Source organism: Ictalurus furcatus, chromosome 7, assembly GCF_023375685.1.
Source record: "Ictalurus furcatus strain D&B chromosome 7, Billie_1.0, whole genome shotgun sequence".
NCBI classification, from domain to species: domain Eukaryota; kingdom Metazoa; phylum Chordata; class Actinopteri; order Siluriformes; family Ictaluridae; genus Ictalurus; species Ictalurus furcatus.
The window spans coordinates 26389397-26404809 of record NC_071261.1 but is presented as its reverse complement, the minus strand read 5'-3'; the positions used below and the strand labels follow the sequence as shown (position 1 = coordinate 26404809).

The following is a 15413-nucleotide window of genomic DNA, read 5'->3' as shown; positions in this document are numbered from 1 at the left end:
TTAATCGTAGCCAAAAGATGTAGTAGCCTCCTTCTGTGTTCCTCCTGACTTTATATTTATTTCCTTCTTATTGTTTTCAAGTGAATCTCAATGTCTCTGCAAAATTCAAGATGAATGTTAGCGAAATAAGGGATTAGTTTAGGCCCACTCTGTACCAAATTGTAACATATTTCATCTACATCAAACCATAATAGGCCAAAGTGAAACTAAACCTGGGAGTCTAGTTATACTGGGGAAAACAGTAGAAAGTGGTGGTGTAGGGTTGCCAGGTCCGGGTATTTACCACAGCATTGTGATGTTTTGCAAAACAGATAGGTCATGTGAAGTGTTTTTTAACCTGCAAAATGTACATTCTAAGTAGACAGACTGTGGTTATTATTAAAATAAGGTTGCCTACGTATCTATATCTAAATTCCTTATTCGGTTAATCCTCGGAATAAAGGGTTAAATTAAAGAGTGGCATATGTCATTTCAAAACTAGGATCAAGACTATCAATGGTCAGTGAAATTACAGCCATGAGTCAATTCATTTTAAGTTTATAAAAAAAGTAAAAACTTTATTGAGCATTTGTAGGCTAACTGTTACATATAAGGATGAAAGGGCAAATGTTTTAATTTTCATTTAAAAATTGCTTTTATAGCATTTCAATTTTTTCTTTCATTCCCTCTATAGCAATTGGTGATTAATCTTTTTAAAACTTAAGAGGAGGGTCATGAGCTGTAATGAATTTATTTTATATATACCTATTTTGCATAAAAAAGATGCTCATGCATATTACAAGATGCAAGATGCTCATGCATATTACAAGCAAACAAATTATTTTAAAAATATGGACATAAAATTCAAAGCATCTTTCCTGACTTTTATAGTAAAGAAATTGTCCCACTTTGACAGCATCATATGAAAAAGTAGTATAAGTGTAAGGGAGATTTTTTATAGATGTATCCTGTTACAATTATATAACACTGAGATGATGTTAAAAAGTGACAGAACAAGTAAAAATTTCAAGTGTCCCACTATATTCACTCCTACATCTATCTATCTATGCGTGTGTGTGTGTGTGTGTGTGTGTGTGTGTATATATATATATATCTTTTAAATGTCCCCCTTACAGACAATATCTCCATATCATATATATATATATATATATATATATATATATATATATATATGGAGATATTGTCTGTAAGGGGGACATTTAAAAGAATGTAGATCAGACAGATGCACATAAATATTTGATGACTTAGGTTTTCCAAATAGGCTATGAACATTATTATTAATAGACATTCTGTTATTTAGTAGATGTATGTACAGATCTTTAGGTTGAATGGATTATATTTTAGGTTTGTTTATTCATGTGATGATGTAAATCAGTGAATGTAAATAAGAAAAAAAAAAACAAAAAACAGCAAGGTTGGAATATGCCAATACACCACCAAGGTTTAATGTTATTTTACCTTGGTCTGGATTTTTCTTTTCATGCTATTTGTTATGAAAATGTTGACTATGTGACATTGCAGACACATATCAAGGCTTGATTGAACTAATTGCTTTTTTCTGCTTTTCAGCCCTGCCACCAGTCACCAGCATTGCTATTGTATGTGAACACAGTATATCTTGCTTTGAAAAAGCTTATTGTCATAGTAGTGTCCAAATTTTTTCCACTTACACATGGGTGTGTAGAGCTAATCAGATTTCAACCTTCAATGTATTTTAGTTAAATGTATTAAATGTGAAAATAATCTGTACAAGAATTTCTTTGGTATGATAAAATTCAAACATTGCCATTAGTTATTAGTGTATTTTAAAATGTGTTGTAATGTGAAACAATAACAGGCATGTATGGTGCAGATCAGACAGCATTACAAAATTTATGAATGCTGTATTTATTAAAAAAAAAAAAAACACTGCAGAAAAATGTTTTTTAAAATGCTGTTTATTTCCAGAATCAGTTGTTTACATAGTGTAACATGCTGTTGCTGGTTCAAGACATTAATATATCTGTCAACATCCACATTACAGAAATAGACTGCTGTTACTTCTGTGATTTTACTAACACAGATTGTTACAAAATAAAGACTGCTTGGATTACTGAGTGCTTTTTTAAATTCAAGCTGTTTATCAAGATTGAGCGCTCTCTCTCTCTCTCTCTCTCTCTCTCTCTCTCTCTCTCGCCCTCTCTCGCCCTCTCTCTCCCCCTCTCCCTCTGGAGCTTATGGCAGGATGGTGACCTCCACCTCCCCATACACCTGTCTGAGAGCAGCACAGTCCAGGCTGGCCATCAGTTTGGTGGTTCCTGCCCTTCGAGGACTGAAACGCTCCGTCCATGTTATAGAGCTGCCTGGACCGATTACGCTGCAAAACACACAGACATCCATGTTTTAGGGCTCATGTTTGTCAGCATCCAATTTCTGTGCTGAATTGCTGCATATTATACCTTTCATAGTAGTACATTCAACAGAGAACCAAGATAACTTGAATACACTTGTGAAGCCATTCTGAGTGAAGCTCGGACCTTAGACCAATGTCTGGCCATTTAACATCCTGTGATAAAATCTTGATTTTGTTTACCTGTACTGTTTTGTATTGATTGACATGATGCCAGGCCCCTCCACACGCACATACACATTTTCCAAACTGAATTTAAAAGGGTTGGTGAACTCGACTGTCACATACATCTCTTCAGCCACTTTGGGAGAACCAGTCACCTACACGAGAGAGAGAGAGAGAGAATATATGCCATAAACAGAATTGCAAATGACTGTTTCAGGTGGATAAATTCTTGCTCAATTGCTCAATCTCTCAACGTTCCATTGTGTAATTTAATAATTCATCCTAAATTACTCATTAACCATTATACAACCCAAATTCCAAAAAAGTTGGGATGCTGTGCAAAATGTAATGTAAATGTAACTTTTTAGAATTAGGATTGTACATTACCCACTTTAATCAGTGGAATTAATAGGAATGGTATCAATATCTCCTGAGAGTTTAAGAGGTTACGCATATTTGTTTTAGTTTTTAAACCAACCCTAAATAACACAGTCAGCAAAACATGACGTGTAGATCTCTGTATAGAGTTGCTTACAGTTGACATAAATATCATATTTCATGTGACAGCAAATGGGAGGCATTTTAGTTTCACTTTCAATCCCACTTATTAGGCACAATTTAATATTATACAGTCAAGACAGAAAGTAGAAAAGGAAATATATTATGAGACTTTGGTGTGTAAAATCAACAACTCAAATGTTGGTTGGTTCATAATGATTTTGATCATCAGACCTGCACAGTGAGTTTGGGATTGTGCACAGTGACAACCCTCATGGCGGTTATGATTCGACCTGTCTCTTGCACTTTCCCTGTAGCGATGAAGTTCAGGTTTCCCTGTTCCACCAGCTTACTCTGATAGTCCTTACTGCGCACCACAACTTTTTCCTTTTTACCTGGAACCAACAGGGCGCAGTAAATTAAACACAGACATAAACATATGCATTCTAATTTTATCCATGATATGCATAAGGATGTTTTATGATGAAAATCTGAGGTGAACCTATTTAAATATTTATATATTTAGTCAAATTCATATGAGTTGGCTAACAGTCAAATTTATTTACACTTTTACTAATAATTACTAATTATTAAAATTGCACTCCAATACAGGCATAAGCATGTTGATGTTGAAATAAATATGTGGTTCTAATTTATTTATCAGGAGGTCTGCAAAGAGAGAAACAAAGACAAACACACACACACACACACACCTCCACATACTCACTCTGCTGTGGCTCCAGTTTCACAACTGGGGTCTCGAAGATGATCTCAGCACTCGGCACTCCTGTGTAGTAGACCACATTACCACTGATGTAGATGTCCACCACACGTCGCTGGCTGCTGTGGTTGGTGAACTGCAGCTCCAGGTGAAAATCATCACCCCGCTGCACCTCCAGAGCAAGGATTTCGACCTCCACATCTGCCTGAGGCACAGAAGCCTTCTCCCGCTGACAGCCAAACTCCTCGGCTTTCTCCAGAACTCTGCGTTCCTCTGCAGTGCCTACAGAGAGACAGAGACAGACAGTAAGAGCTCCTTATTGTGGCAGTTGTACTGTAGCACTATCAACTTATCTTGTATTCGTTTTTAAGTAATGGTTGTGAACAAAAATTGGTTATGATCATGTATAAGATATACCAGATATAGTTCATAGCATGCACAAGTGTTCTAGTTGACCTACCCTCAGGGAATTTGTAATTGTTGATGATGTCTCTCCGTCCTTTATCCAGCACTGCTTTGGTCAGCACCATGCGGCCCACATAGCTGGTGTTCACCTTCACTGTTTCCAGTGTGCCATCTTTACTTCTGGAGTAGTACACCAAGTCACTGTTCACCTGAAGGGCACAATCAGTCACAAACACCAGTTAAAGTATAAAGGTGAGAGTGTGTAATTTATATATACCTGTATAAATAGAAATATTTATACTTTCACCTGTACTACTACTAACAATAAAAAGTAATAATAATAATAATAATAATAATAATAATAATAATGTACATTTGATCAATTTACCTTTGTAATCATAGGCTACACAAATGGTTCTTAGTTGACATTTAAGTAGTTAACGTCTTTGGACAGTTTCCCCTATTTTTTCCAGCAGTCTATTATCAAATTCTTTATAATAATAATAATAATAATAATAATAATAATAATAATAATGAACTTTATTTTATAGAGTGCCTTTAAAAGCAGATTCTCAAAGCACTGTACACAAAATAACAGTACACAGAAGAAGAAAAAATATATGTGTATGATGTTTTCCATTATGAAGCATGAGTAAAGAAGAGCTGCAGGATTGTTAAGATTAGACACTAATCTACTCACCTCCGCAAACACAAATGGGGCATCAAAAGGATAGCAGACCTGGCCATGTTTAATGGCTGCTACAGATGCAGGTCCACACCGGTACATACCTGTAACACAGTTACAATCTCTACACTAAATAAAGACTCAATCATACATAAAGCAAGATACTTGCCCTCTTGCGCTGAAGTCTTTCTGTCAAGCTACTAACAAGCCACTCCTGATGCCTAGTGCCTGATGCTGGCTACACTTTGTATTTGCCTGATTGAACTCTACCTCTGTTTGTGCAGTTCCTGTTTATTTATCTCAAAGCATTGTACATTGCTACTGTAGAGACGTACTGACTTATTGGACAGACTGCTGCTGTAGAGATTTCTGATTTCTGATATGCCTATGACTTACCTTTCCTTGGATAAAGTACAGTATTGACTGTATATAGTAATGATTTATAATCCCACTATCACCCAGAAGAGGATAGGCTATATTTTGAGTCTGGTTCCTGTCAAATTCTCTTCCTTATTTAATCTCAGGGAGTTTTTCCTGGGCACTGTCACTGGGCACTGGATTGCTAATTAGGTATCTAAATTTACAGGCAAATTTCTGTAAAGCAGCTTTGGACAATGTCTATTATTAAAGGTGATATATATAAATAAAACTAATCTGAAATGAATTCTAATTGTATTAATATATGCAGCACACATATTTTTTTGTGTGTACCTGTGTTGAATCTGCATGTGTGTAAGTGTGTATGTGAATACAATCTATGACAAAATATGACACAAAATCATAGTTGGAAAAACAGGCCAGGTCAAAATGCAAAAAAGGGCAAACAACTGGTGAACTAATCCAAATGGAATGGGCAAAAACAACAATCGCAATAAACAATCCAAGAGTCAAAATTCCAGAGTATCCAACCCAAAATAACAAACAGTTTAGATGGTAAAGTAGACAAGACTTTGCAAACAGTATCTGGAAACTAGTGTTTATGTAGTGTTTCTGAATGAGAACGTGTTAGGAATGTGGTGAGACAGATAACAGGAAGCGTGTTAGTACTCAGGTGATGGAGACTTCTGCTGGTGTGGAGTATAATCATCAGGTGAGTCTTTGACAAAGTGTGTACTGTATCTGATTATTGACATTTTTGATTATGTGTTTTTGTGTGTGTGTTCTCACCATCACTGGTCTCCTGAGGTGTAGCATCCACAACCTGCCAGCCTCCAAAGCCATCAGGGAGATCAGGTCTGGCCATGTAGCACTCATTCCAACAATGATAATTCCTGAATTAAATACAAATCTCATTGTAAAACAAGCCAAAGGCCCATATTCATTCAATATATTAGCCAACAAGATAGAACATGGATAAGTTTGAAACCACTACAAAGGTAAAACCTTATATACCTCTGTAAGTGTCACATTAAGCCATTTTGGACTTAGTTCCAGTCATCTAAACGATACTAGGATGTTATGTTGATGTGTAGAATTATTTAATTATTTTTAAAATAGCGATTTTATTGTTTAATAATAGGGGCTGACCAGATGGAGTCCTTGGTGTGCTTTCTGTCCACTCTGCCATTTTCATCTAGTATGATGTCCATTTTCAGGTTTCCATTGTTGTCATGGGCAGAGAAGAAGTTAGTGACCACTCTGCTAGGGATACCCAGAGAGCGTAAGACTGAAAGAGAATGGGGATCACAGATTTAATTTTAGAAACAGGGATATAATAAGATAAAATTTTTTAAATGATAACTATAGAAATCAATAACAAATTATTACAACTTGGCATTTGTAAAGAGGATGACATCAAATATCATATAGGCCCTAATGGCAATGGAATGAACATTTAATTATTCATTTAAGGAAACTATTACAATATGGATCAAATTGTTAACACTAGAATTCTTAGGAAGATTACGCTTGACCTTCAGTAGTTATAATGTAAAAAATCTTTCTATTTCAAAGGGCATGGTACATGGTAACAAATTGTGTGGGGTTTTTTCCCGGTATATTATAATGTTAACGTATAATTGTGTCACATTTCTTAATTACAGTATTATGCAAGAGTATTGTCACTCATATAGATCAACAGTATACTTACATTAATAGCAGCACAGATGCATGAATGACAATTATTCAGCATATTAAGTAGCCTATTAGTACTATTTGGATATTATTGATATATTCATTTATTTTTAAGAGACTTACATAAACATATAACCACTGAGGAGAACATTCAGGTCCCAGGACTCATATAATAGAAACTGTACACATTTTAATGTACTGCAAGTCCATATAGGCAGTGAATTGTTCCAGTTATTAATTTTAAACAACTAGTTAATGTAAATATTTTGTAAGGAGCACTGTGTTTTCTTGTGACAACAACGTTTAATCAGCAGAGGGCAGTAACAGCATAAAATCATGCTCTTACAAGTATTAAAGACAGCAGCATAGACCCAGCACTGGGCATAACCGACTGACTGTCCCCCACTTCCAGCGTAATCTAGCAGGATCTCCACACTGCCTGTCCAGGAGGTGGGAGCCACACCATACAGGTAATCACCACTCCAGTTTCCCAACAGCACGCCATCATCATCACGTGAGTTCAACTATAAGGTCAAAATAGTAATGTGGACATCATTATATATTTTTTTTATTAATTTAGATAGATAGATAGATAGATAGATAGATAGGTTTTTAGATTTGCTTTTATACTTATTTGTGTTGTAGATGTATCTGACAAGTATCTCACCATAGCAGAGCCCTTCCTGCTGATTTTGATAGGATCTCCACGGTTTGTGAGAGGCATTTCAGCTTTATCCAAGATGAACAGACATGCATCCAGAATGCCAAACTCAAACTAAAACAGAAAGAGATCAAAATAGCAGCTCATAGGCCCTGAGTCACCATGACAAGGAGATAAAAAAAAAAGGTTTTACCAACTGACTAGTAATCAAACAGAAATATTGTTATATCATAGACAAACTCAAGCTCAAACTGGTGTTTCTTCCTATTGTGTGTTTAAATGTGGTTTGAATTCTTTGTATAAAGCCCAATATTATGACTGATTTAACTGTAACTGGATTATTTTGCTTTAATCCATATGGCTGCTGCTTTCAAAGACTCTCATTAATATGCGCTCTAATACATGATAAAACCCATATTGCACTTATGTTTCATATACAGCTTTACAGTGTGTACCATATGCTCTTTCATTTTGGTTACTGGTAAATTAAATGTCTTTTTTGCATTATTGTTTCTGTACCTGTCCATAGTTCCAGGTACGCTCTGACACGTCATCGTACGCGCCATGATAGATGATGCCCAATTCATTCAGCACACACTCATCTCTCTCCTCTTCATCATCAAGGTATACAGTATCACCTACCATGAAGGTCAAGGTCAAAGGTCAAACATACTTCCCAGTTCTTAAAACATATATAACTTCTGCAAGCTATTATGTTACTCCTTGTAATCAGAACTTTGGATGTCAGTGGGAATATAATAGATATAATGAAATGGTTTGGACAGAATTTAACTACACACAATAATCCCTCTATTTGTATTTGATATTTAAGGGGGGAAACACTTGGAACAATGTTAATATAGGGAGCAAATTCACTGGTTGGTGTGCTGCAGCCCAGAGGTATGGTTACTACCACAGTGTTGATGGTTTTCCAGTAACAACACGTCCCACAGTGGATTATTCCTTTTTATTTGCCTTTAGCCCTCCATCCTGAATGCTTTCTTGTGTTGTGGCAAGAAAACTTACAGCTTTACCCCTGACAGTTACAAAGTGTTGACACTGGAGGCATTCTCCAAAATTACTAAATAAATATCTCCTGACAGAAAATTTCATGATATATCTTCTTCAACAAATATCCACACAGTTACACACATTTTAAAATCCATTTATGTAGTGCATATGCATTAATACATTGCATATGCAACATATCCAAACAAGCACTTTAATATAAACCTGTGATTTGCTTTGCAGACAGAACTACTATAAAAATGCAGCTTCATATAACATGAGAGCAGTTCCTGACCTGGTGACCAGGGGTTGAAGATTATATATGTATCCAAGCTTGGGTCCCTCCTAGTCCTCCGAATGCCATATGGAGTGACCACAGCAACATGCATCCTGTACTTTCCCACAATGCAGTCGGGAGCAGGAGTGATGCCCATGGTGACAACATTGTCTGAGCTCTCTAAGATCTGACCACGCCACACACTCTGCCGCTCTGCAGTCGGGAAGACGGGTATGTAGGTACCTTTACTGTACTGTGCACCAGCACCTAGTGAAGAGGAAGGCATTTAGAAAAATACCTGCACACTGTGGACCAGAACAATGGACATAAAGTGAACACTGCAAACTAAGCAGTTGATATGTTATGATATATGTTTGATTATTCTTATGAAATAAATAGAAGACAATGTATAGAGAAAAAAACCCCCATAAAGGTGAAGAATGAAACATACTGAACACATGCCTACATGTACCTGTGTGCCTAACCCTAACCCTAGGTTTGCAATAAAATTATAGTTATTGTGACTGATTTTTTAAAAATTAGTTTACATATTTGATGGAGACTACATTGCACTTCTGTATGTTACTCTGGATAAGAGCATCTGCCAAATGCTGTAGAATCTCTCGGTAGAGTTATTAGGCCTGTCTAAATATATACACATCAAAACTGCTGAGCTGGTTCTTTTTTATATTTAGTGGACAGATTGCTAGAGAAGATGATACTAGCACAGAGGTAACACACATATGATAATGGAAACGGCACTGTTTGGTGTGTAGACCAATTTATTAAAAACACTAAACAGTTTTGCCATAGCATTTTACTTATATTGAGCCATCTCTTCCTCATGTTGTCTACTGCTTACATTAGAGAATATAATCAGACTGCTAATTGATCGTGTCACCAGTTGAGTAACCATTTCAGTGAGTGTGAACTTCTTTTTAACTTTTGGAATTTCAAGAATTAGATAACTTGCAACTGCAAATACAGCTCATACACAAATCTTAGTTGTCCTAGCACTATAAGAGTCATGGTATTACATTTCAGTGAGCTGAATGACTTCTAGAAAGAGGAAACACTCAGGAGATGAGGAAGCAGGCCAACGGGAAGGGGAAGGAAACACATGGCAATGTTCCTTGCTCACTCTCATGTCAACAATTTGTTCTTGATTGCAAGGTTACTGACATTATTTCTCAACACACCCTCAGCACGATGTCGTGAAAAGAGGAAGATAGCAAAATTAAGTAGAGGAAGTAAGACTTAATGCTTTCTATTCTCCAGGCTAAATACACATCAAAGAAATTCCTTAGAACAGTGCAGCACAAGAGGGTTTTTTTTTATTACTGTTTTAAGCTTTCTTACTGTCATGTGTGTATGTGTATGGAATTGTAACTTCATGTCTGGTAAAATGTAATTGTAACTTTATGTACAGCTATTTTCAGCATGGCTGAAAAAGAAGAAAATTTGTGTTTTGGAATGGTTAAGCCAGAGTCCTGACCTTAACCCAATTCCGATTATATGACCTAAAGAGGGTTGTTCAAGCAAGACAGCCCAAAAATGAACTCAAATTGTTTTGTAGGGAGGAATGGTCAAAAACTCCTCCTGGCAGTTGTAGCTCAGTGGTTAAGGTGTTGGTTTACTGCTCAGAATGTCATGAGTTCAAGCTGCCACTGTTGGACACTTGAGCAAGGCCCTTAACTGCTCAGATGTATAAATGAGATAAATGTAAGCTGCTCTGGATAAGACTGTCTGCCAAACACTGTAAATGTACATACCATTAATCTACAAGTTACTAAATTCAATGTTTCACTTACTTGTTCCTTCCTGCACAGTGAATGGTTACTCAATATGCTCAATAAAGACTTGAAAAGTACCACTGTTTGGTGTTATTAGATCAATCAGTTTGTGTTAGTCTATCATTGTGTCATAGATCATAGACCACTTTTAATGAATAACCCATAGGGTTCACAAACTTTTTCTTGCAACTGTCACTTAATAATGACTAACTATGTATTAAGTTTAAGTAACACACCGATTGCAAACTCAACAGCAAACTTGTCCTGTTCAGGCTTGAAAGGACGATTGAAGGTGATTTTGATGAGGAACTCCTGCGCTCGGCGTACGATCAGGTGATCATTGGAGTAGAGGTGTGTGTGATGCCTCTGCTTGTTCTCCTCATTGGGCTGTTTGAGCATATTGACATCCCAGATATCCAGGTACTCTGTTCAAATGTGACACAATGAGAGAATATGTGTTACATTTTTAGGAAGAGGTCTGCTGAATCAGTTTTGCTGCAATCACCAGGAAATGTCTCAATAAGCATCTAACTAGAATATACTTATCATCTAGCAAAAACATAGTTAAATACCTTGCATACAGGGGTTAAACCTTTTTTGGAAATTCCACAATCTATCTTTAAAGTAATGTCTTTCATCTCCTTTTTTATTAAGAGGCAGTTTTTTTCAGGAAAACAGAACGACTTTGCTCTGATAAGATAGGGAATACATTTCTCTGCAGGAGTTATCTCCGCAGAAGCCTCTCCAATCAGGAGGAAGCAGTGAAAGTAGAGCAGTGTGTATAGAGGAAACATTTAAACAGCTCAGCATTTTAGTGTTACACTGCTGGGCACATTGGTTAACCAATTATAAGCGGATAATCTAGCAAATAATATAATAGGTAGTGTACACATCATATATTGTTCATTAGTCCTATGTGTGAGAGCTAAATAAACACTGTAGTGATTTTATTAGTTAAAATAAGACAGAAATAACTTTTAAGGAGTTACAGCTTTGAGCTAGAGAAGAGAAGGTTGTGTGTACAAATGTCATGCCTGCAAGAATAGTGAATGTTAGTACTTTGAGCAAGACCCTTAACCCTCACCTGCTCCCCAGATAATAATTTCAGGTTAAAACCCCCCCACAGTTTTCCGTTTTCATGGGGTGAGGACAAGCTCACCAGTAAGAGGTGGTGGACCTCTAGGCAGAAGCATGAACGGCTCAAACTCCGGGATCTCTTCATATTCTTTATTGGAGTTCGCAGTTGGGCCCACATTGCGTCCATGGTGAGACGCCTGTTTGGGGCGTACAGCAGGTACAGCAGGTGTTATCGGTGTGGCGGTATTCTCAGGAGTCTCCTGGTCGGTCATGGCTGGTATACTGATGAAAAAATACTACCGACACACACTCATAAACTTACATGGAGGAAAAGAGTAAAATAACAATGAATGTACTCAAATTCACCATTAAAACAATTACTGACATGATGATATACTAATGCTGGAGATGTATTTTAAGCTTTCTTTGTCTGCAGTGTTTCCTTGTGTCTTTCTGCCATTCCATATTGCTACAAAAACTTTTGCAAAAATGTTATGCCTCGTTCTTTAGCACTTTAAGCTTTCTAATAAACTATGCTGTATCCACTTATCACAGTGTTACATGTTATCAGGGAAGCTGCACATACCTGTGGCTAACACAAGTGTCACTGGTGATGGATGAGCTGCTCATCACATCTGTGTCTTAATCAGCTCAAGCCAAAAGTTACCCAGCAGCAGAGTCAGCAAATATGCATGTGCAATTCTGAACTATTTTCAACTCTCAGTTGACAAATGAGGAACAACTGGGCTAAGTGGTTTGTATAGCAGAAATGACTTATTGTATGGAAGTTTTATGAATCTATAATAATATGTAACCAGCTTCAAGCGTCTTAAAATATTGTATAGATAAAGATTCACTTTATGAGCAAACCAAGGAGGGTGTGTTTATTTTAGAAACAATTTGGTACTTCTTTTTTTTCACCTGGAAGTGGTTTGGATAAAGGCGTCGGTTAAATGCTGTAAATGTAAATGTAAATTAAAGAGGAAAAAGTCTATTTTTCCTGCCAGGTTAACTCCATAATATTAAATACACATCATCTGTTTTTATTCGGACTATAAACGGCACAAATTACGCACACAGAACACAGATGTGCTTATTTGAACATCTATTACGTAAAGCGTCCATGTGTGTAAACAAGTAGAACTGTGGGCACTGTGTTGGCACCTCACTAAACCGCTGGAACAGTGAGTCATCCCAAACACAGTAAATGCCCTGTTTTCCTTCAGAGCATTCACAAATTGTTGATGATGCCATTTTTTCCACAGTTGTGCTTGGCAGGTGGTACAGGATGGAGAAAATATCTATCAACACTAAAATATTTTCTTAAGGCAGTGTATTTAGTGGTTGTCAACACACTAAATTAGCACACCACACATGTGTGTGCACGCACACACATACATACACAGAAACACAAACTGAGTGTTTACAGAAGATTTAAGTTGTGGAAGATTTGGAGAAAGAATAGCATAATCATGCACTTATAGTGGATGCTAAAATATAATGTGTTGTCATAATTATTTTATAAACCTTATTTAGTAAAATAATGTTTATTTTTGGTGTTCAGTGTAACACGAGTTTGCTTCTTTAGTCTCCTGTTGGTGCTAGGAGCTATAACTAAGTGAGAGAAGCTGAGAAGCTAATAGCCTCCAATTATCATGCAAATTGCGTGTCTATAACATCAAATGCCATTTCTATATAATCCGGTTCTTTGGAAACTTTGTGTGTGTGGTAAAAGTTAAGCAAATTTTCAAGAGAAACGGGATGTTTTGGACAATGGTCCTTCATCAGCTGTGCAAGTAAAGTGCTTCAGAAGTCAAAGTTTTCCGAATGTTTTTGCTTATGTTTCCTCACTCTGTTGCTCCCATTAAAAGCAACCAGCAATGCAAACAGAGATGTCATTAATGTTAAGATCATTGCAATTGAAGTGTCTTGCCACTGGAAAGAAGAAATCCTTCATTCTGAAGGTGCTAGACTAAATGTTCTTCTCTTGGTTTCTGCACAAATGTACAACAGGAGAGACAATAAACAATTCCTTTAGTGATGCACGAGGAGTGATGAGTGACAACTGATCATTTAGTACATGTGAGTGACATAGTCATATACACTAGATGGCCAAAATTATGTGGAAACCTGGCCATCACACCCATATGTGGTGCTTCCCCAAACTGTTACCACAAAGTTGGAATCACTTAATTGCCTAGAATTTCTTTGGATACTTTAGTATTAAGACTTTCCTGACCTCACTAATGCTCTTGTGGCTAAATTAGCCACACTCCAAAATCTAGTGAAAAACTTTGCCAGAAGAGTGGAGGCTGTTATAATATCAAAAAGGGGACCAACTCCATATTAATGCCCAAGGTTTGAAAAAGGGCACATATGTGTGTTGTGGATATATATTATTGTGGATACTTAAGCAAGACCCTTGATTGCTTAGGTTAATTGTAGGACTGAAATAAAATGTAGCATTATTGATCATCTCCATGCTTAACCACAATGGTCCACTTCAACTGATTTCTCGGTCTTTTTCATTTTAAAATGCAATAGTCGTCACAAATTAAGTACTCTGTGATCACCAAATAGATCTTAAGAAACTTGTGGCTTTAATATATTATAATTTGTGGTGACACCATATTAAAATATAACCACCATGTCTGCTCAGTGGCTCCGAACAAATCATTAATTTGCCCAGCTTCAGAGTGTGATGGACTCCAAGATATTTAATGGCCTGGAATATTTTAAAGATAAATAAAGTCTTGATTAAACAGAGTAAAGTGCAATACCAGTAAAGAAAGACTCTCTTTCTCAATACCTCTGCCAAAAACAGATTAAAAACATCATGATATATATTTTTTCAATTAGTTCATGCATATTTATATTCTGACCACTCAGTGCAAATGTTTGCACTGTTCATCAATGGATTAAATTGTGCATCCTCTTAATGCAATCCTACAACTTAATGACAGCAATAATTCAAATGAAAAATACAGCTAATTATACACCAAGTCCTAGTTATTTATAATACTGCACTCATAAGATAACAGAATAACAGAAAGTGCAGATCACAAAAGTATCATAAACAATCATTTAGAAATTACGGGGAAAAAGCCTTTAAATGTTTATAACTGCTGGTGGTTCACTAACCTGATCTGTTTGTTGGTATAGATGCTGGACGATTCTTAGATTGCACACACATACACACACTTCAGGCTCCTGAAGCTGGCAGGATAAGTTCTCTTTCCTTCTTCCATTTATATGCAGAGAAGGAGTAGCCCACCATGTGTGTGTGTGTGTGTGTGTGTGTGTGTGTGTGTGTGTGTGTGTGTGTGTGTGTGTGTGTGTTTGTTTATCTGTGACCAAGCAGCCTCTGGGTATTGCAGGAATGTGTGATTTTATTTATTTATTTATTGCTTACAAGCCATTCAGCACACTCTGGAATACAAGCAAGCACTTTTGTAATTCATTAAATATGTACTAGGGGTCTATATGCATACACATGTACTTGGATTTCAGGATTTCAGTGTGTTGTGTGTCTTTTGAATGAGACTTGTGATAGAGACATGTGACCAAATAAAGAGCTAAGTGAGGAATGTACAACGTCCATCTTTTCTGTCTAGACAGGCGACTGTTAGACAAGTACAATTTTATACATGATGATAATATA

General features: G+C 36.6%; 1 protein-coding gene across 1 annotated transcript; it reads right to left on the bottom strand.

Moving 5' to 3' along the window:
* Nucleotides 1-1919: 1919 nt before the first annotated feature.
* Nucleotides 1920-14972, bottom strand: f13a1b (coagulation factor XIII, A1 polypeptide b). Its single transcript, XM_053629541.1, has 15 exons — nt 14894-14972; nt 11835-12048; nt 10912-11100; nt 8901-9149; nt 8117-8235; nt 7604-7711; nt 7283-7460; nt 6391-6529; nt 6031-6134; nt 4879-4967; nt 4234-4387; nt 3780-4055; nt 3287-3447; nt 2573-2709; nt 1920-2356 (listed from the first exon to the last, which is right to left on the bottom strand). The coding sequence occupies exons 2-15, from the start codon at nt 12022-12024 to the stop codon at nt 2215-2217; spliced, it is 2235 nt and encodes a 744-aa protein (XP_053485516.1). The 5' UTR covers nt 12025-12048; nt 14894-14972; the 3' UTR covers nt 1920-2214.
* Between the last annotated feature and the right edge of the window lie 441 nt (nt 14973-15413).